This window comes from Echinops telfairi, unplaced genomic scaffold (genome assembly GCF_000313985.2).
Source record: "Echinops telfairi isolate 266 unplaced genomic scaffold, ASM31398v2 ScPeMD7_5592;HRSCAF=6446, whole genome shotgun sequence".
Classification (NCBI taxonomy): Eukaryota; Metazoa; Chordata; class Mammalia; order Afrosoricida; family Tenrecidae; genus Echinops; species Echinops telfairi.
Genome location: NW_022109491.1, coordinates 22176228 through 22196125, shown reverse-complemented (window position 1 = coordinate 22196125; position 19898 = coordinate 22176228). Strand labels below are relative to the sequence as shown.

The 19898-nt window shown below is 51.9% G+C and overlaps 2 protein-coding genes across 4 annotated transcripts in view; one reads left to right on the top strand and one right to left on the bottom strand.

Moving 5' to 3' along the window:
• MYH7B (myosin heavy chain 7B) overlaps nucleotides 1-273 on the top strand; it is a 40479-nt gene extending 40206 nt beyond the window's left edge. Inside the window, exon 42 of one of the 2 annotated variants that reach the window (XM_045295274.1) lies at nucleotides 1-273. In XM_045295274.1, coding sequence (XP_045151209.1) covers nucleotides 1-157 — 157 coding nt within the window. In that variant the 3' untranslated portion in view covers nucleotides 158-273. The other variant, XM_013008116.3, reaches the window with a different exon arrangement.
• The window catches only part of LOC101657159 (transient receptor potential cation channel subfamily C member 4 associated protein), an 85020-nt gene continuing 65361 nt past the window's right edge, over nucleotides 240-19898 (bottom strand). Inside the window, exons 8-19 of one of the 2 annotated variants that reach the window (XM_004697941.2) lie at nucleotides 18553-18738; nucleotides 13613-13755; nucleotides 9350-9481; nucleotides 7972-8030; nucleotides 6018-6119; nucleotides 5097-5180; nucleotides 4065-4155; nucleotides 2990-3130; nucleotides 2524-2632; nucleotides 1997-2109; nucleotides 1191-1397; nucleotides 240-1037 (exon numbers count right to left, since the gene is read on the bottom strand). In XM_004697941.2, the coding sequence (XP_004697998.1) occupies nucleotides 900-1037; nucleotides 1191-1397; nucleotides 1997-2109; nucleotides 2524-2632; nucleotides 2990-3130; nucleotides 4065-4155; nucleotides 5097-5180; nucleotides 6018-6119; nucleotides 7972-8030; nucleotides 9350-9481; nucleotides 13613-13755; nucleotides 18553-18738 (1505 nt within the window). In that variant the 3' untranslated portion in view covers nucleotides 240-899. Of the gene's footprint in view, nucleotides 1038-1190; nucleotides 1398-1996; nucleotides 2110-2523; nucleotides 2633-2989; nucleotides 3131-4064; nucleotides 4156-5096; nucleotides 5181-6017; nucleotides 6120-7971; nucleotides 8031-9349; nucleotides 9482-13612; nucleotides 13780-18552; nucleotides 18739-19898 lie in introns of both variants that reach the window. The other variant, XM_004697940.3, reaches the window with a different exon arrangement.

The window sequence follows — 19898 nt, the reverse complement described above, 5'->3', positions numbered from 1 at the left end:
GAGTGGGGCTCTGTGGTGGGCCGTTGGGCAGGCGGGTCATGCGGCAGTTTGCTCAGCCTCCTCCCCTCTCAGCACAAGGAGTGACGCGGAGCCCCTGCCCCCAAGCACCAAAGGGCAGCGGTGTTGGCTTTGCTCCCTGGAGCCCGGTGGACCCTGAAGAAAGGCCACACCTGCAGCTCGTGGGCACCCTCGTTTAGGACTGGGGTCCCATGGACAAAAGTCAGGTCCACAACTGCCACTTAAAATAAAGTTCTTTTAATAGTCTCCATTGAATTGGTTTATTTGCTGTTAATAAATTGGCAACACAAGGAGGGGCCAAGGGTGGGCTCCAGCCAGGCGCCTGTGTGGGAGCTTGGTCAGGACACCCTGCTCTGGGGTTGGGCACAGCCACCCCGGGGCCCCACAGGGAGAGGAGGACCCTTCACTTCTAGAGGGAACCCCACAGGATGAACACAGTGGCCAATGAGCAAACAGAACCAGAGAACAGGTGGGGCAGGTGGGCAGGCTGGGGGGCATTCTCTTCTCCCCCACCCCTGCCCAGGGCTCAGAAGCCTGGCTCACAGATTGAGAGGAGGGTGCCCCGGTCTCCCCTCCCCATCCTGGGACTGACAGTTGAGCTCAGACAGCTGTTTGAAACGCCCCTTTACCGCTAGATCCTGAAGGGAAAGGGGGCACAGTGCCCTGTCCTCATCACAGGGCTGGAGGGAACTGAGGCTCCCCAGTGACCTGGGGCCCTTAGGCCCAAGGACTTCTAAGACGTGCCCCCCACCAAGCCTGCACTGAAGACCTGGGGCAGGCAGAGAGCAGCAGGGAGGTGGGGGAAGGACGGGAGCAGGGCGTGTGGCACAAGTACCCACGCTCACCGAACTGGCCCAGCCCAGCCCAGCAGCCTGCCAAGGTCACTCGTCAGTGAAGTCCCTGTCTATGTCCATGTAGGGCTCCTCGATGTAGCTGACGAGGGCGGAGGGCGACTGGCGGTCTGGGTTCAGCAGGATGGACACCGTCTCCTTCCAGTATGAGAAGCTGATGCAGGAGCTCTGGGTGAAGAGGGAGAGGCTGGGGGGCGCCTGGAGAGGACCCAGGTTAAGCCCAGCACCCGCAGAGGGTGCCTAGGTAAAGGGGCCTATACCACACGGCCCACGCACCCTGAGGGAGGCGGGTCTGCTGGCCCAGGAGGGCGGGGCACTCACATTCTCCAGGCAGGTGCTGTCCTTGTCCTTGTGCAGGTAATGCTGCTGCCAAAAGCGCAGCAGGTTGTGGAAGTTGTTGAGCAGGAAGCCTGGGTACTTCTTGCTGTGCTCCATCCGCTGCAGCAGCCGCAGGTACAGGGGCAACCGCTCTTTCCGCCGGGCCAGCATCAGAATCACCAGACTGGTGTTGAGGCAGCTGACATTTTCCTGCAAAGCCCCAGGCCCCGATCAGGCGAGGCTGACTACTGAGCTGCTCTGCTGAGCCTGCCGCAGGAGGAGCCTTCCCACTAGCAGCTCAGCGAAGCTCCTGAGGCTTAAACCTCCAGGCAGGACTAGCTGCACCATCTAAGTTTATAATGTTCCCTGGGCACTGGATCGTGACATCAGGAGGGGGGTCCAGCCTCTTGTTCACTCAGCAGGCCAAGGCCATGGCGTGTGTGAGATGTGGGAGCGCAGCTGCACTGAGAGGCCTTCTCAGGAAGGGAAGGCTGCACAGCTTCTTGGTGAAGGAGGAGGGTCTCACTCTGGTCCCAAAGCCATGCTCCGCAGGAGTGTGGAGAGCGCCGGCCAATCCCAACTCTGCTCTGCTCAGCTCAGCTGTGACCCCAAGAGACAGCTGCTCTGCCGTGAGCCCCTGAGCCCCTGCTACGACCCAGGGCACTCAGTCCTGTCTGCACAGGCAAAGCTGGCAGGTGGGCTGGGAGGGTTTACTAGAGCCAGGAAATGCACCTCGAGGGTCGGCTGGGCTCCAGGATGAAGAGCCAGTTCCACCTGCCTCTCTTTGGTATGCTGGTCAAGGCCCTCACCTGGGTCAGCGTCTGCACGTGGATGATGTTGATGAGGCGGAAGAGGAAGGACATCTGTGTGGGCACCTGGGCTATGTAGGCAAGCAGGCGGCACTCGGACAGGACCTCAGCCACTGGGGACAGAGGCAGGGTGGTGAGCAGCAGCTGAGAAGTGGTCTTTGGCCTGGCCACCCAGGGCTCCAGGTAAGCCCTCGCCAGGGCCAGAGCTCCTGGGAGTCCCTCGCTGTCAAATAATTCAAATCCAGATGCTCCAGAGAGCATAGCAACTTGCCAACTCGTCTATGCAGGGACTCTTCTCTCCTCAATGCACCCACCCTCACTCACCCCATCTGGCTCCAGACCACTGATCCCTATCACAGCAACACAGGGCAACACGAAGACACCATCGGGGGTTGAGTTTCCAGGAGACCCACGCGCGGCCACAACCAAAGCTGGGCCCACTTGGGTGTCCAGTCCCTTCTGGCTCGAGGGTGGGCTGCCCGTGAGGCACCAGCGCTGATGTGCTGCTTCCCCCGGCCTTCCCTTACCTTTCATGTCCACCTGGTTTTCAAATCGGTCCAGGGACAGGGTGACACAGCGCACCAGCATGTTCGAGTCCACCAGCGAGCTGTTGATCTGCTTCAGGAACACCTGGAACTGGAGCAGAGCCGGGGCTGAGCGGGAGACGGTGGGCTGTGGGCTGGAGAAGGGTGGCTCCAAGTGGGTAAGGGCTGCCGGGGGCAGAGCCGGGTGCTGGACTCCTCTCATTGACCTGGGAGTCCCAGCTGAGTGTCCTATGCGTCCACCTGTGAGCCTAATGCCCCAGGCCCTGTCCAGCCCTCCCATCCCACGGCCTCAAGATGGTTTTTCAGTTTCACTTCCCACCAGCGGCTGGATCTCTCTGCATGCTGAGGAGCACTTATTGGGAATGCCCAGCAGAGGAGGTCTCCAGAACAGCGCGCCACAATGCCTTTTCCACACTCCAGCAGGCCCAGGGAGCCTGCGCTGTCTTACCTTTGCATCAGTGTTGATGTATTTATTGAACCTCTTGAAGGCGTCAACATTGAACTTCATCAGCTCCCCCAGCAGGTCAAAGTAGCTTTGGAGCACATCCCTGGACTTACATTCGCTGTCCACAATGCAGTACAGGATGTGCTGGGGAAGGGGAGACACAGGGGTACTGCCAGTGTTGCTGGGCCCCGGGGCCCACCTCTCCAAGGCCTGGACACGGACGAAGCCTACACAGGATCTTCGTCCGCAGGCACCCAGGCCAGTGGTGTCTGCTCCCCTAAGGATGCTGGTGGCTCCAAGGGCAGGGCCAGGTCTGAGCTACTTCTGACCTGGCAGAGCAGGGCAGGCTGGGGTACGGAGCCCTGGCTTGTTTCGCTGGCCCAGTGCTGCCAGCTGAAGCCTGTGGCCAGCTCTGTGATGACAAGATAGCCAGGGCTTTACAGCTCCCAGGTGACATGGACACCTGTCACCGCTGAGCACCGAGCCAGGCAAGGAAAGCAAGATCGAACTTCAAGGAAGGGGACAGGGCACATTTTGACCCTACAGTCTATTTTTGTGTTTAGGAATGAAACTGTTTCAATACAGTTTATGCTAAAATCAATAAATCATCAAATATGTGAAGCCAATTAATTAACTCCTTGATGACTTTTCTTTTTCTAAAACCATGATTGCACTGTTTTTAGATCCCCTTGATTTTTCCTTATGAATTTTACAAACGACTTATTTCCTGGGTTCATTTCTTGCCTGTATCACTTTTCTTTTCCCTAAACCAACGAGATCTTTGGCCAGTTTGTGCCCCCACCTTTGACAAATAAAACTTTTACGGCAGATTATTTTTTAAACAAAGGGAAATTAACTTTTAGTTTGGATCAAAGCAGCCTCAGGGTCAAAAGGCCTTGCTGGGCTGCTTCAAACCTTCCCTTTATGCATCCCCCCCCCCCCCTTAAGCAACACCCCTAGGGAACCGGCACTTGGAAACCTGGAGCTAACAGTAGGGCCGCCTGGCATTTTAAAGAGCTCTGGGGGCTCTGGACAAACAGTCTGGGTCTCGGGCAGGGGCACAACTTCAGACCATTACCTCCAAAAGGCCTCGCTTCAGCAGGAACATCTGGTCTGCATAGGAGGTGGTCCCTCGGAGGAAGCTCTCCACAGCCCGAGCTTGCCAAAACCTGCGACCCAAATGATGACCTGGCCCAGGTGGCTAAGGCTGCCTTCTTTTCCCAAGGGCTTGGGAGTTGCTTGCTGCCTTTTTATTTACTCAACATTAGGCATCAGACTAGCCACTGGGACAGGGCAGCCTGATAGCAGGACAGAGCGCCCATCCCCACAGAGCTGACAGCACAGCCTCTTCCACTCGGTTGTCACATACATGATGGTGTCTTGGGCAGAGGGCTGGTCCTGGTGAACCACCTGGGAAATGCACTCTACGCTCTGCCACCCAGCAGGACAGAGAGGGGAAGGGAAGCGGGAGGGGCCTGGCAGGCATGTGGAAAGTGCTGCCCTCACAGAGGATGGGCTGTCCCAGAGAACACTGGTTGGGGTTGACTTAGTGGCCCGGGGGCAGAACTGGGATTCATGGAGCGAGGGTGGCGGCAAGGCAGGGTCGAATGCCTGGCACCTCTGGGCTGGAGCTTACTGACAGCTCCCACCCCAGCCTTAGGGAAATGCTTCCCTTACCCACTACCTCCTGCTCCTATCCTGGAAGACTCATCTCACAAGAGTCTCAGGATCTCCGAGAAGTTTGCCTGTCTGAGAGCTCCCACAGGCAGGGGGAAGAAGCCATTCTTGGGCAGAGCCTGATGCAAGTCCTTGCCAGACAGCCCGAAGAGCTGTGCTGTTCCGCTCTGCTCTATCACTCCTGTTTGTGGGAAACACGCAACTCCAAGTGGCAGGGACGCCCCCCCCCATCTGTGCTCTCACTGGGTTCTGCTTGGTGAACCACACGCCTGCCCAGCTGATGCAACAAGAAGAGTGCAGCCAGAGCCCTGCCCCGAGAGAAGCCAGAGTTCTGGGGGTGGGTGGGTGAGAAAACCGGTGACTACAGAAAGTACTTTAGAAGCCCCTGGGCTCCTGGAGCCTTCAGGGTGTCTGGAAGCTACCCCAGACCCACCTAAAGGATGACTCGGCCGGCTCCTTCTTCATGACCTGCAGCAGGCGTGTCAACAAGCCTCTCTTTCCATCACACACCAGACTCCTGAAAGGAAAGACAGGGAAACTGGTGGCAGGCCAGAATGCTAACAGGGGCCAAGCTCCACATGGCCAAAGGACTTGGGCATGGGTGGGTCACTGCTGGCTAAGGCGGGTGAGGGAACACAGGGACACTTCCTAGTCAGCAGTCTGCCCCATCTGCCTGGGTCCAGAGCAGCTCGGAACTCTGCAGTCAGAACCAAGTAGCCAATCTGTCACACCAACCACAGGCCGGCTTTCCCTTCTCGAGCCTCTGGCAGGGATCAGAGGCCATGTAGGGAGGGCTCAGAACTGCTAGAGGGTTGGTTGGTTGTACCCAGAGCAGGTTTGAATACAGGTCGCCATGGAGCCTTGCAGGGGGGCCAAGTTAGTGCCAACAGGATGGGGCAGGCTCTAAGTCCTAGCCGGGCCGTGGACAAGTACTAGCGCCTGCAGGACTTAGCGTCACGGATCCTGACGCTAAAGCAACAGGTGAGGAAGTGACTCTGAGCCCACAATGGGGGGTCCTGGATGCCAATACACCCTCTTTCAATAGAGCAGCTCTACTTCTATCCACCATAGACACGAGGGTGCAAGTCCATCTGATTTCATTTGAGCAAAGAATTCTAAAATGTCTTAAAACAAAAAACAAAACCCACGGAATTCTACTGCCTTAAAAATTAAGCAAAGCAGCAAAGCTGACCTCCAGCCGGCAACTTCTGGAGCCTCCTGCCTCTCCTCCGGCTGCTGTGAAGCCCAGGGAGATGCTACAGGAGGCGAGGCCAGCACAGTGCTCAGCACCCAGGAAACCCATGGTGTGTGCCCGCCTGTATGGCCCCTGTGAGCCCTCCCCACCCAGGCACACCTGTCAGTGTTGAGGACGGCTTCCACCTCCGGAATGTTGGCCTTGAGCGAGATGGCACTGAGCTCGTTCAGCTCCTGGTTGTTGAGCAGCAGGTACTTGTTCCTGGCACAAATGGGTGGAGGAGTAAAGGGTGGGAACTGGTACTGCTGGGTCAGGAAGGGGCTCGTGCGGGAGTCCCCTGCCCACTTGACGGATCCGAGAACCCACAGGTACTTCCCAGCCCTGCCTCATTCTCCTGAGGTGGCCTTCTGCACCAGGGCTCTTACACTAGCCCAGTCTCTCTCTTCTGCCTGCTGTTCTCAGACAGAGCTCCTTCCAGCCAGGCCCTTCCCTGTAACTGCTGAACATTTCTATCTTATCTCTCAAAGGCACCTGTCACTCAACGAGTCTGAATTGAATTCAATTGACTCTTCAAGCCTGGAGGTCCTGGTCCAGGATCCCGACTAGGATGCCCTCAGTGACCAGAGTCAGCGGCTTGGGGGTCTCTTTGACACTCCCTCCCTCACCCAGGCCTGAGTCACTGGTCCAGTATTAGCACTGTATGAGCGACTGAATTAGGTTCTCTCTCCAAGAGACCAATTCCCCACATAACACCCAGCGTGAGCTTCAGAAAAGACGACTCTGATCATATCACTCCTTTGAGAATTAATTTGAGCCAAGCCTCTGAGCACGAACCATGATGGCCTGCCCAACCGGGCCGCCAACTAGCGTTCCAGCCTCTCTGAGAGCTGTCTGACCAGGCGACCGCTTCAACACCCCAACACCCAGGTTCCCTCACACAGGGACTTTCTGGATAGACCATGCTCCTCTCCTGTGCTTCCTTTCCACCCAACGAATCTTCCTGACTCTGGCTGTATGGCTGTGCCGTTCCTTCCTGACCACCACCGTCAAAGCAGGGCCCATCCTAGCTGCTCTCTCCCGGGCCATACCAGGAATCCTGCTCCTGCCCTCCCCAGTCACCTGACTGTCCGTATGCACTGGCACGTGGTGGGCATCTTGGCTTAGTGTCTGTCTTCCCTCCCAGACTGCATGCAACCTCTGAGCCCCTCCTGCTCATCACTCAGGCCCCAGGCCACTGCACGGCGCAGAGATGGGCTCAGATTTTACGAGTGAGATGAAAACTAAGGTTGTAGGTGCAATGTCTCAGGGGAAATAAAAGGTGCACATTCTTTAAAAATTGGCACCGTTTTCAGAGGATTCCCACATTTCCAGGTAGCCTCTCATAAAGAGGATGGTAACATACATGATCAAGAAGGAAGTTGCAAAGTGAGGCCCTGGGGCCACCTCTGTCCTCAGGCATGATCCGCCTGATCACATAGTTTTAAGAGAACTGAGATGAATATTTAAAAACGGCAACTTTCCAAGTGTAGACCTCCCATTTGGGATTTCCTGGGGGTAGGGGTGGGGGTGTGGGCGGGCGGAGATAAAGCCAGAAGTGCTGCGGGACGGTGGGCCCAGCTAAGCAACATAGAGCCCTCCATTCATGGGCCCCCAACCTCAAGGTCAAGGGTCAGCTGCCAGTCGTCTCTCCCAGAACCCTCTTTCCTACAGCAGCAGCACTTCCTTAGTCATTTTCTACTGAGGCTCAAAAAGCCAAAGGCCAGCAGGCACTCTGTGCTCCAAGAAAAATGGAGTGCACACTGCCTTGTAGAGGGAAACCACTCAGCCTGGGCAGCCCTGGGACCCTGCCCTGCTCACTCCTGCCTCCGGGGAAGAGAGCTGAGAGAGACCCTGACTCCAAGGGGGCCTCAGGGGCGTGGGTGTGGGTGTCAGCGCAGGGCCTGGCATAGAGGAACAGTTGGCTCTACTTGGTGGTGCTGAGGTTAACAGCGGGCTTCCACTAGCTCCCGGGTCCTCCTCCTAAACAGAAGCCAGTAACGGGCAGGGGAAGGAGAGAAGAGGCTGCTGGGAGATGAGCTCACAAGTCTCCTTCCCGGGAAGTACTCATACTTACTCATGGTGGTCACTGAAACTCTGGAGAAGCCTCAAAAACTGTATCTTCAGGGTGATGTCCTGGAAGACATGTATATCCTCAGGGTTAAAACCAGGCACAGGGCTCCACGAAAAAACGGGCAGTGGCTCTGGTGAGAGCCTGGCCCTGTCACTGGGCTTCTCTGAGCCTCTGTCCGCACGTACAACCTCCACATCTGACCAACAGCAGAGGGTGCTAAGGTGCAATCCTTTCCTGATTAAAACATCCCAACATCCTGGGTTGAAAAATAACAACAAAATTATTTCAAATATCAGGCTGAGCATGAAAGAAAGGGATGGAAGTCCACAGAAGTGGGACAAGGCAGGTGTCCAGAGGAGGAGTGGGTTTGGATGCCAACAGGGCAAGTTTATATACTTGGTGGAAGAATGGGTAGGAAAACTCTTTGTCTCCCAGCCCCAGGGAGTTGGCAAAGAAATGGGCCTCTGTTGGGGGATGGAGAAACCCTGGGCTGGCTCATACCACCAGGGAGGCAGGGACAGAGACTGAGCCTAAATCCTGGCCCTGGGCCTGCTTTTTTTCTCTAGAGGGCCTGGCAGGAACCAAAGCACCAGTGCTCTGAATTCCTCCCAGAACGTGGCACCCGCTGGGGAACTAAGTCCCTGAGGATCCCCGTTCCTTTAGTACCACCCCTCATGGAGCAACACTCGGTCCAAGACTGACCAAGGCCCCACCGAAAGCATGAGCGCAGGCGGAGAGAGCGCACGAGTAGGCAGGTCCCAGATGACTGGAGAGGGAAAAATGCAGCAGGAACAGAATGCAGCATAATGAACAAAGGCCAAGCAGTATGAGGTTTAAAAAAAAAAGGCCAGAAAGAATGCAAAGTATATTTGCTTGAAATTAAGAACTCAAATGGATGGGCCAACTGGGAACCTGACAGGAGCAAAGGGAACAGTGCCCAGGCAGCAGCAGCACGGGCAGCTTCACTGCCATGGAGGGCAAGGGAGTCTCCTCTTCTGGAAAGAAAACAGAGGCTCTCGGAGAGCAGAGACTAATTCAGAGCATCCCCACCCTCACCCCATATCCCTGCTTGCCCCAGGCCAGTGTGCTCCCCTGGGGTACTTGAGAGAGGTGAGAGAAGAGTTCTTGTACCCTACTGTCCTTTTCGCCTGCTGGCCGGTGGGGAAAGAGCCAGAGCCCAGACCAAGGGAAAGCGCGCTGCTGGCAGGGAGGGGACCTCTGAGGAACGCCTCAGCACAGGCCACGCCTCTCCTAAGGAGCTTCCAATGATGGCATCTCCACCGCGCTCCGCTCCCAAGGGGCAGAGTGGAGAGGGTCAGCAGAGGGCTCGACAACCTCTCCTGCAAGTAAGGCCCCACTGGTCCCGGGGCCCCTCGCTCACCGGGCTACAATCACAGTTCTGGTTGTGACCGTGGAGGACAAGGGCAGATGCTGAATGCTTCCTCCAAATCAGCTTGTCAAACAAGTTATTAAGCCCTGGTATCAGCTTGAATTCTGCAATCATCCTGTGGACCTGGATGGGCAGGAAGGGAAAAGCATTAAGACAGACGTCCACCAGATCTGGCGAAGCCTCGATCTCAGCCCGCACAGCTGCCACCTTCAGGGGGCGCACACTAGTTAGTGTGGAGGCCTGAGATTCACAGAAACACATTCTAGACTCTGCTCGTTCACCCTCACCAATGCTGTGCGTCCCACTATATGGCAGCTCTGAACCCTCACCAGTGCTGTGCGTCCCACTATATGGCAGCTCTGAACCTAACAGCATGAACTTGGGCGACAGTTACTAGCCCTGGGTTTGAATCTTACAGCAGCCTGGATGGACTCTGTACCGTAAGCAAATTTCTGACATATGGTTAGTTTCGTCATCATTAACGTGAAAACACTCCACACCACACAAGCTCCAATGGGGAGCTAGATACAAGTACTAAGCACAACAACTCCAAAGAGCCTAGAAAAGTGGGTGGTGAGACACTTTAAGAAATCATCTAAGAGTGGAAAAGTCTTTCTAAATATTACACTAAATAAGGAGCCAAAAAGGAGACTGTTAAATTCAACCACAGGAACTTTTTGAAACTGTGTGCAAACATCACTGCCGACCAGCAACTCACACCACAGCAGAGAGCTACTTGTCTTTCTATGGAGTCCTACAAACGCTTACCAAGACCACCACCACACCGAGCCTACCGAAAAACTGGGCACAGATACACAGACAGGGCCCGGAAATGCACGAGAAGTATTCAATTTCACTTTTAGTATTAAGAGAAAATGAACTCACAAGGCATCATGCACGTTTTTAAACTGGCAAAGAAAAGCTTTAAACAGGGTGTTGGCAAGGGTGTGGGACTCAGGCCCGCCCAGACTGTGGCTGGGAGCAGGGTACGCGAACTAGCACGACCTCCATAGGAGAGCAGACTGGCGCTCTCCCCAAATCACCAGGTCACATCCCTTGACCACTTAGGAAGAAATCTCATTTCTTCTCAGGCAGAGCCATATATTGTATATACCCATGTATAAGCCGGGTTTTCCAGCACATTTTAATGCTGTCTTTGTGGTAAAATTCGGTGCCTCAGCTGATATTCGGGTCGGCTTATACTCAAGTATACAGGTAAAAATTAAATGGTGTATGTCAAAGCTCCTCACGGCAGCATTACATAACCCATCCTGCCATCAATGGGGATTAAATAAATTATGATACAGCCATTCAACGGACACCAAACCAAAACCTATAGCCATCAAGCGGATTCTGACTCAGGGACCCCACAGGGCACAGATCTGTTCACAGGTTTCCTAGCTCGGAGGCTGTCGATCTTTATGGGAGCAGACCGCCCACCTCACTCTCCCGGGGCGCAGCTGGTGATGTTGAACTGCTGGCCTCTCGCTTAGCAGCCTAGCACTTGCCCACTGCACCACAGGGGCACACGCACCGGTTCGAAGGGAATCCAGGTCTGTGACGGATCGGGAATTGAACACTTGCCAGGGCCTGGGGTTAAGAAAGCAACTGTGCACACACCTGGCTACTGAACGCTGAAGTTTAATAAGCATAAAACGCCTCTGCAAGGAGACGCCAGTAAGTGGGGAAATCAGCTGCTTCGTGGGAGAACCGAAGGTCACAGGTAAAGAAGAGAGGCCGCACTGCTACCCATTTATGACTTTAGAGACAAAACGACACCAGTTTTACTAGTGAAAGATAAATGAGTTACACGGTATAAAAACAAAAGGCTGACACCGTGATGCCTTGTCAGGGCTGTGGTGAGGACAGTGGACAATGTGGGTGAGTGAGGGCAGTGGTGGGAACAGCGTCCTAATGCCGGACGCCATGCACCCAGCCTAAAGCCCAAGTCCCTTGATGAAACCTGGGAGCAGAGTGGGGGTGCTGACAGAGAGAACGCAGGGACAGGAAGCGTCATCCCTCCGGCTCACAGGGTGGCTGATTTCAGTGTAACACGATGGGTCAGAAAACGTGCGCAATGGCACACACCCAGGAAAGTCACTTCAGAGAGGTAGCCTTCCACTCCTGCCTCGGACGATGGCGCACCCAGGAGGGGCAGTGCTGTGTACTGGAGACTGTGCCAGTGGACACGAGCTTTGAGCCAGAGAGGCGTCCCACGCTGGCAGTCTCTTTCCAAGAGAGCAGAGCTCCCACCACAGGGGTCAAAGGCCACGGGACGCCCCGAAACTGGCAGCAGGAAGGCTGGGGGAGCCGGGAGCTGTGATCGTGAGGGGGCACTGCCTGGACCTCTTGGCGTGGGGGTTTCTCAAGTATCAGGTGCAAGGAGAGGGTTCTGCCACCTGTTGGGTAACTGCCAAAATTCAAATGTAACTGTCAGAATATCTTGGGGGAAATAAAGCACCTACCACTTCAGATGTCACCACCAGGGTGACCAGTACAATGGACTCAGCCAGGTCCTGGCTTCAAATGTCCCCAAAGCCCCGGACCTCTCCTCAGTGACCCTTCAAACCAGATTATTCAAGACTAAACTCACCCGCCGCCTCCCAAGCCCACTCCGTCACGTCTCTTGCGGATTTTAACCATTTCAACAAATGGCAAACCGATCCTCCCATCTGCCTAAGCCACAAACGTTAGGATGCCCTGCGGGCAAGCCCGCTTCTCCCCTCACTGCCTGTCCTCAGAGCAGAGGGAAGAACAACTTCCCACTTCAGCGTGAACAAGGACGTTTCTTACAATGCTCTGCTGCCCTCTGGCCTGATGCACCTCACCTCAGGTTTTTGCCTCTTCCAGTCTACCCACCCTCCTTCCTTACTGTTGCACTCAACCACCAGGTGAGACCCCACGACCCCAGGGTCTTTTGCTTCCTCTACTTCAGTAGTTCCCAACCGTCCTAAAGCCGCGACCCTTTAACACAGTTCCTCATGTTGTGGTGACCCCCAAACCATAAAATTATTTTCGTTGCTACTTCATAGCTGTAATTTTGATACTGTTATGAATTGGGCAACCCCTGTGAAGGGGTTGTTCGACCCCCAATGGGCTCATGACCCACAGGTTGAGAACCGCTGCACTACTTGGTAGGCTGCCCTGACTATGGGCACAGCTTCCCCTCACTTTCTTCAGAACACGGACAGGCCAAATGCCCTTTGCAAAGACCACGTTCCCTCACTACCCATCTAAAAGCCAACCCCACCTCCCAGAGCATTACCTTTATCACGCTCGCTCTACTTTAGGGGTAGCCAGGCTTGGAATCAACTTGCCGGCAACTGCTGCTTTAAATACATCAGGTGCTTGACTTTCTGGCCATCTCCCCTCACTAGGCTGTATATAAGGTCAGAACATTTTTATCGGTTTTGTTCATTGTTGCATCTTTAAACAATGTTTTGAACCAGCAACTGGACAAATCTAAGGTTCGTTCCAGCTCTTAAAGTCCACTCAGAACCAGCTCTCCATCAGCAGGACGAACACGCTCCTCGCCCAGACTGCGCTGATCACAGTCTCTACTGCTTTCTCTGAAAGACCTTCGTGTGTGGGTTTGAGCTGACTGGGAACCACTGCTTTCGCGGTCCGTCTCCCCCTCGGAAGGCCAGGCACTTACCTCAGGGTTGAGCCGTCATGTCAGATTCAAAGTGGTGCACAGGGAATGCTGAGCCCCAGCCTTCCCACCCAACTTCCTGCCCAGCTACTTTGATCCCACAAAGAACTAATCGCAGGGACACAGACGGTGGAGAGGGCTCCTTCTCAATCTTGAATGAGGCCTAGCACGTCCAGAGCCTCCTTCCCTTCTCCAGCTGGAGGCCGAGGGCTCTTGCTCCACCTTATTAGAATCCCAGCACATCTGGCGCCACCTGCTTGTTAACCCCATTTCCCCCCAAACATAAGCCCTTGTGTGGGAGCGTCATCACATTGGCAATGCCTTCATTTATCAGGTTTCGCCCCCTCCTCGCCGTCATTCTTTGTGCTAAAGGGCCAGGAATGCCTGTAAGCTTCTCACTCTCAACCTGTGTACCCCAGAGCAAAGAACAAGACTACGAGCTTTGGAATCAGACCTGTGCCCTTACGTGTCAGTGGGGCTACGGACACCAGCCTGAGGCTTGGCTGGGATAATGAGGGCCACTCTGGGAGAAGGCCTAAAGGAGGCACTCCGGAAGTGGGTGATCTTTGCTCGCCCTGCCGAGACTTCGGGAAGGTGCCCACCTGGTTGCGCTGACGGCCCATCAACAGTACGCAGAGGACATAGAGCACTTCCAATTTGTACATTATTTCATGCATAATCTTCATTGAGTGGGGCAGCTGGGTCCTAGTGGAAGTGTGAGGCAGGCCATTCTCCTCAGAAGCCCCTGGAAGAGGGAACACAACGGAGGCTGGGCAGCCACCAGGAGAGTGGGTGAGTCACAGATTTCTGCCCTTCAAACCTGTTCCAAACAAGCCTGAAGGCAGAGCTACCAGACCAGGCCTTGGGTCCATAATTGAGGTTAAACAGAAAATCTCCCTCCCAGACCTTTGCAATCAATTTAGAAACAAAAAAAATGGGCTCAGCAGTCTCCTACTTTGTCTCATTATCTTGAACAGGAAATAAATATCTTGACACAGGCAATACCATATAATCCAGTGCCCCCTTCCTCCAGTCATAGACACGCCCCACTCCCCCCACCCCCCTCGACAAGTACCCAGGCATCTGCCAGCGAAGTGGGCAGCACTCCCCTCAGGCCACAAAGGGCTCTTGAACATTCAGGGCCTCTGCTTGCCCAGGCTCAATACTCACTTCCCACAATCACACTGAACACCAAGTAAAGCATCTACACCCCCCCCCCCAAGGTGTAAACTTCAAAGTAAAAAGCATATATTGTTCCTGTAACCTAATTTCAAACAGAACATCAATTAGACAGCTTACGTGCTGCCATGGGGAGAAAGACTGGGGGTGGGGTGGGGTGTCAGGGTCAACTCGATGGCAGGGAGTCCGGGTTATTTTGGTGCTGTCACAGGCCTCCTCACTGGTGTCACCTTCTAATAAAAACTTCTATTTCTTCCTCTCACTTGGAGTTCCTGCATTGGCACAGTTTCTCCAGGCTAACAACTCTTACTAGCAAGAACTCCATTAAGAAATTATAGTCAGGGCAAGGCATGTTTTGGGGATCCTGAGCCTCCTTGATCCAGGAGACGGCTGTAACACTAGATTACAGCCTTGGAAACCTATGGGGCAGTTAATTCTACTCTTTCCTATAGGGTCACTATGACTGCAATCGACGTGATGGAAACAGGTGTGATTTTGGTACAATCTCCTGAACCGGTAACGTTTTCAAAGAAAATAACCTATTTCCAACTGCTGTGTTATGTGAGGGTCCCAATTTCTCCAGTCACGTTTGACTACAGCTATCCTAATGGTATGAACTGGTATCTTTTTTAAGGCTTTGGTTTACAATTTGCTGATGGTTAATGATACTGAACACCTTTTCATGTTAATTGGTTACTTCAATTTTCTTTAGAGAAATGGCTATTCAGATTCTTTGCCTATTTTTAAAATTGAGTTATAAGCTTTCTTTATCTATTCTGAATACAAGTACCTTCTCAATGCGGTGAGACCGGTGATAACCATTAGTCTCTGAAGCGCACAAGGTAAAGACCCCATGGCAGGGAGGAAGAGCGAGCCAGAACTTGGTGGGACTCTTGTTTGTCGTGAGGTTCCCACCTCTAACAGGGTATCTATCGTCTGAACACTTTACTAGTGCTCATTCTAGTGGAAAATACCTTCATTTTTTTCTGACAGTTTTCTACTTTATCAAGGTTTCAGCTTTCCCAGATTGTACGTTTCACCAGCTCCCAAACATTACGTAATGCCAGCAAACCGAGCTCTTTTCATGTCATTACGCAAACCAACCTCATTGCCAGCAAGTCAATCCTGATGCACAGCGACCCAGCAGGACAGAGAACAACTGCCCTGGTGAATGTGCAGGCTGTAAACTTGACAGGAGCGGAAAGCCTCACATTTTCCAACTGCCGCCTCTGCAGTTAGCAGCCCAAGGCACAACCTACTCTACCACCAAGGTTCCCTCTAGGCTACCATGAACACGTGGCAGTTCTCTTCAATTGTGGATAGACTGCACTCAACAGAGTGCAACGCCAACCGGGTTCCTGACAATGAAGTGAAACTTTCTGAAGTACATTGTTCCCGCAGGAGGATTTCTTGTTAATCATGGTTGTGGGTTCCAGTAACCCGGAACCCTCCAAGATCCACACGAGGCGAGGACAAGAAAACCAGAGTTGCCAAAGCAGTCGGTACTAGTTAGCAGCCTCTGCATGCCAGCTGTCTCCAGTGCAAATCCACACCCCATGGTGGAGTCGTTCCAGTACGCAGATTCCCTCCTCTGCATTTCTTCTCTTTGACCCTGATTACATTTGTATTTCACCTTTGGAAACCCAATGATGTTTCTTTTGCAATTAAGCATTTGAAATTGCAGGGGCAGTGAATTAGACAATGTGCTCTTCTAGCCAAAATCGCTAACTCCCACCAAACCACCTTTCTCTGCACGGGTCTAATAAGACAGGGTGTGTGCGCGGGGAGCGGGAAAGACACTGAGATGATTCCCCTGTGAGTAACTGTGAACAGGATGCCCTGGGGTGGCATCCTGCTGTGTATAAATGAGCCCTCTGAGACGCAGGAGGAGGGTTCTCATTACCAGCAACAGCCAGGAGTAGAAAGAGTCCTTTGGACCCAAGGTCTCTATACAGTGAGCTCCCTGGATGCAGATGACAGGTGTACCACCAGAGTAATAGAAGCAGAACCAGCAGATGGGCTTGTCAATCCACAGAACAAGGTAGGATGAATGCTTTTGTGAAGGCACTGGCTTGTGGGGTGGGGTGCCTCTGGGCACTTAATTAAGGAAGCTGGACTTGCTGACCCATGGAAATGGACCCGAGTGCCTTTGGGATAAGACCTATTGGAGCGAGTGGCTATGGGCACTTAATTCAGGGAGTTGGGTTTGCTGACACACAGACCTTTCCCTGTATGGGAGCTGCATGTCTTTGGGCTGAAGGTTACAGCGGAGTGGTATGCCCCTTTGGGCATTTATTAGCAAACTTTGTAAATGTCCCTGGAAACTACTCTAGGCATTTTCCATTGGCATTACACCTTGTTAACTTCCTTAATAAACTCTTTCATCATTAATTTTGTCTGTTGAGTTTCTGTGTAGCCATTGCAATGGACATTAGAAACCAAAGAAGTAAACTAGAGAACACTAATTAAGACAACATAGACATGCGAAAGGCAAAGCAAAGTCTCCTTCCTGGGAAGTAAGGCTGGTCTGTCAGGCTGGTTCTGGGTCTCTGCTGCCCTCTGCTGGAAGAAAGGTCTCGAGGCTTGGGTTTATCACTGGGTGGTGAAAAGTTACACCTTCAGCTACTGACCGAAAAGGCTGGCTAGTCCACACTGGAGCACCTTGGAAGAAAGGCCTAGCAATCTACTTTCAAAACATTCACTCCTTCACTACATTCGTGAGTGAAGCTAGTCCCCAAAGGGCAGACACTGTATGTGATCACTGAGATTAAAAAAAAAAGTTTTCATTCCAAAATACACCGACTATGACCCTATCAGGGTGGGAAGGACAGGGAGGGAAGGGGGCAAGCAACAGGCTGAAAAATCTGGAAACCCAGCCACGCTGAGACACAGAGGCTGCCAAAGCCAGAGCTGACTTGACCACAGTTAGCTTGGACACTAGAAATAAACGACCACTCATTTTTTCCTGCTGCCCCTGACTGTGTGGGGAGGATCTTTCCTCTTCCTATTAACTGCTCTTTTGTATCCATGGAGGTTTATATTACACAGAAGGAGAGGTTTAATATTTCGAGGTCTTAGCACAAAACCACATTTGGAGCAAAACACCAAAGAACTTGGTGAAAAGCATGACGACTCTGGACTCGAGAGTTGCCCTTGGCCTGAAAGCTAAACTCGCGCGATGGGTTTGCTCTGGTGAGTTGCTAACACTGGCTAATACTGACGGAGTTGCTGTTACGTGTCATCCAGTAGGTTCCGACTCACAGTGACCTTGTACAAACAAACAAAACTGTTCCATCCTGCATTTCTGTATGACTGTTGCTTGGGTCCACTACTACAGCCACTGTGTCCAGCTTGTTAAGGGTCTTTCTCTTTTTCAAAGAGATGGAGGCTTGCCATCTTCACTTCTTGGGAGAAGTCTGGCTGTGGATATCTAATCACTTGGCACCTTTTGTTGAAAAGCCCAGTTTCCCCACTGAATTGTCTTGGCATCTTCGCAGAAAATTCAATTGACTATAAATACAAGGGCTTATTTCTCGATGTCCAGTTCTACAACTCTATCCCATTGATCTATATGTATCTTTTCTTACGCCAATAATACATCCTCTTGATACCGCTGCTTACTAATCTGCTTCTCAATCAAGAAATGCAAGTATTCCAGCTCTGTTGTTCTTTCTCAAGATTGTTTTTAGGCTGTTCTGGGTCCCTTGCATTTCCATGAGTTTTAAGTCATTGGTTGTCAATTTCTGTTAACTAATGAAATCATAATATCATTGTCAATGAAATAATTTTGTCTTGTTTGTTCTTTGCCTCTCTATAAGAATGTCTGTACTCTGGCATTTGTTAAACCACTTGTTTTTAATGGAGCCTTCATCTACAGACATCGCCTTCTTTCTTTCCTTATCCAGATGCTTTGCAGTCTTCCCTGGCGTACTGTCCTGGCCAGCAGCTGTCGTACAACGTGGAACAGAACATCCTTGTCTCCCTCCTGATCTTGGGGAGGCGAGGCTTCAGTCTACTATGAGGTCAGCTGCAAGTGTATTGCAGATGCCACTGGTCAGTTTGAGGACCTGTCCTTCTACTCCTAGTTTGCTGAGTAGTCTGATTATGAAGATATGGTGGTTGTGAAAGGCTGTTTCTGATTATACTGAGATGATTTTTCTATTGCATTGATTGATTTTCTTATGTTGAGCCTACTTTGTATTTCTGGGATAAATCTCCTTTGGTCATGGTGTATAATCCTTCTTATATAATGGCTAGATCTGGTTTCCTAGTATTTGTTGAGGATATTCATATTCCATATTGGTAAGAAACACTGGTCTGCAGTTTTTCCAGTCCGGGGGCCCAGGAAACCCACTCCAAGTACCTTGGTTATGCTCAGATTCCTCGTTGGCCACTCGCATCAAGGCATCCAGCACCAAAGCATTGTCCAGCCACGTGTACCACTCCTCCAACTCCTGAAGGAAGGTAGTTGTGCCCGTCGACTCTGACACCTTGCGGGTTGCCAGTTTGCAAAGGCGCTCAACAAAGCCGGGGATACTGAGAAGGGCCGCTGCCAGGGAGAAAAAAGGGGAAGGATGTTTAATCAGAGATCAGCAACACCAACTTTGCAGTTTTCAACCAGCCACTGGCTCCCCACGAGTGTGACAGACTGCTTCTTACTCTGACAGTAGCTAGTCAGAGCTGCTCTTTAAAAAGGAAATGCCTCCCAAGGTGCTGTATAACACTGATGAAACATACAACTTTTTAAAAAAAAATCATTTTATCGAGGACTCGTACAACTCTTATTACAATTCATACACACATCCGTTGTGTCAAGCACGTATATTTGTTGCCATCATCATTATCAAAACATTTGCTTTCAGAAACATACAACTTTCCTCTAGTTCTTTAATGCTTCCCCCCTACCTACTACCATGACCCCAATTCTACCTTACAAATCCGGCTGTACACTGGTACAGGTAAGAGCTGGAAACACAAGGAATCCAGGACAGATAACCCCTTCAGAACCAATAATGAGAGTAGCAATACAAGGTGGGTAAGGGAAAGTTGGGGGGAGAAAGGGGAACCAATCACAAGGATCTACGTATAATCCCCTCCCTGAGGGACAGACAACAGATAAGTGGGTGAAGGAAGACATTGGTCGGTATAAGACATGAAAAAATAATAGTAATTTATAAATTATCAAAGGTTGATGAAGGAGGGAGGGTGGGGGAAGAAGGGGAAAAAATGAGAAGCTGATACCAAGGGCTCAAGTAGAAAGAAAATGTTTTGAGAATGATGATGGCAACAAATGTGCTTGACACAATAGATGGATGGATGGATTGTGATGAGTTATATGAGCTCCCAATAAAATGACTTTTAAAAAAGAAAAGGAAATGCCAATCTAAGACAAAATGAAAGTAAAGTTATACAAATTTAAGTTAAACTTCTAGCAGGAACAGGGAAATTGCCTGTGACATCCACAGTAGGAACAGAAATAATAATATTTTGTGCCTCAATGTGTCTTTAAGCTAGTTTGCCCATTTCTAGAAATTTACCACAGGGAAATGGGGCTCTTTGATGTGATTTCTGAAACAATACAGAGCTGATAACTAAATTTTCTTCAGTAGCAGACTGATTAAACACAAGGATACATCGACAGACTAGAATACAACGTACTCAAGTAAGAACGATGACACATCTTTATACAAGGGTGCGGTGGGGGGTGGG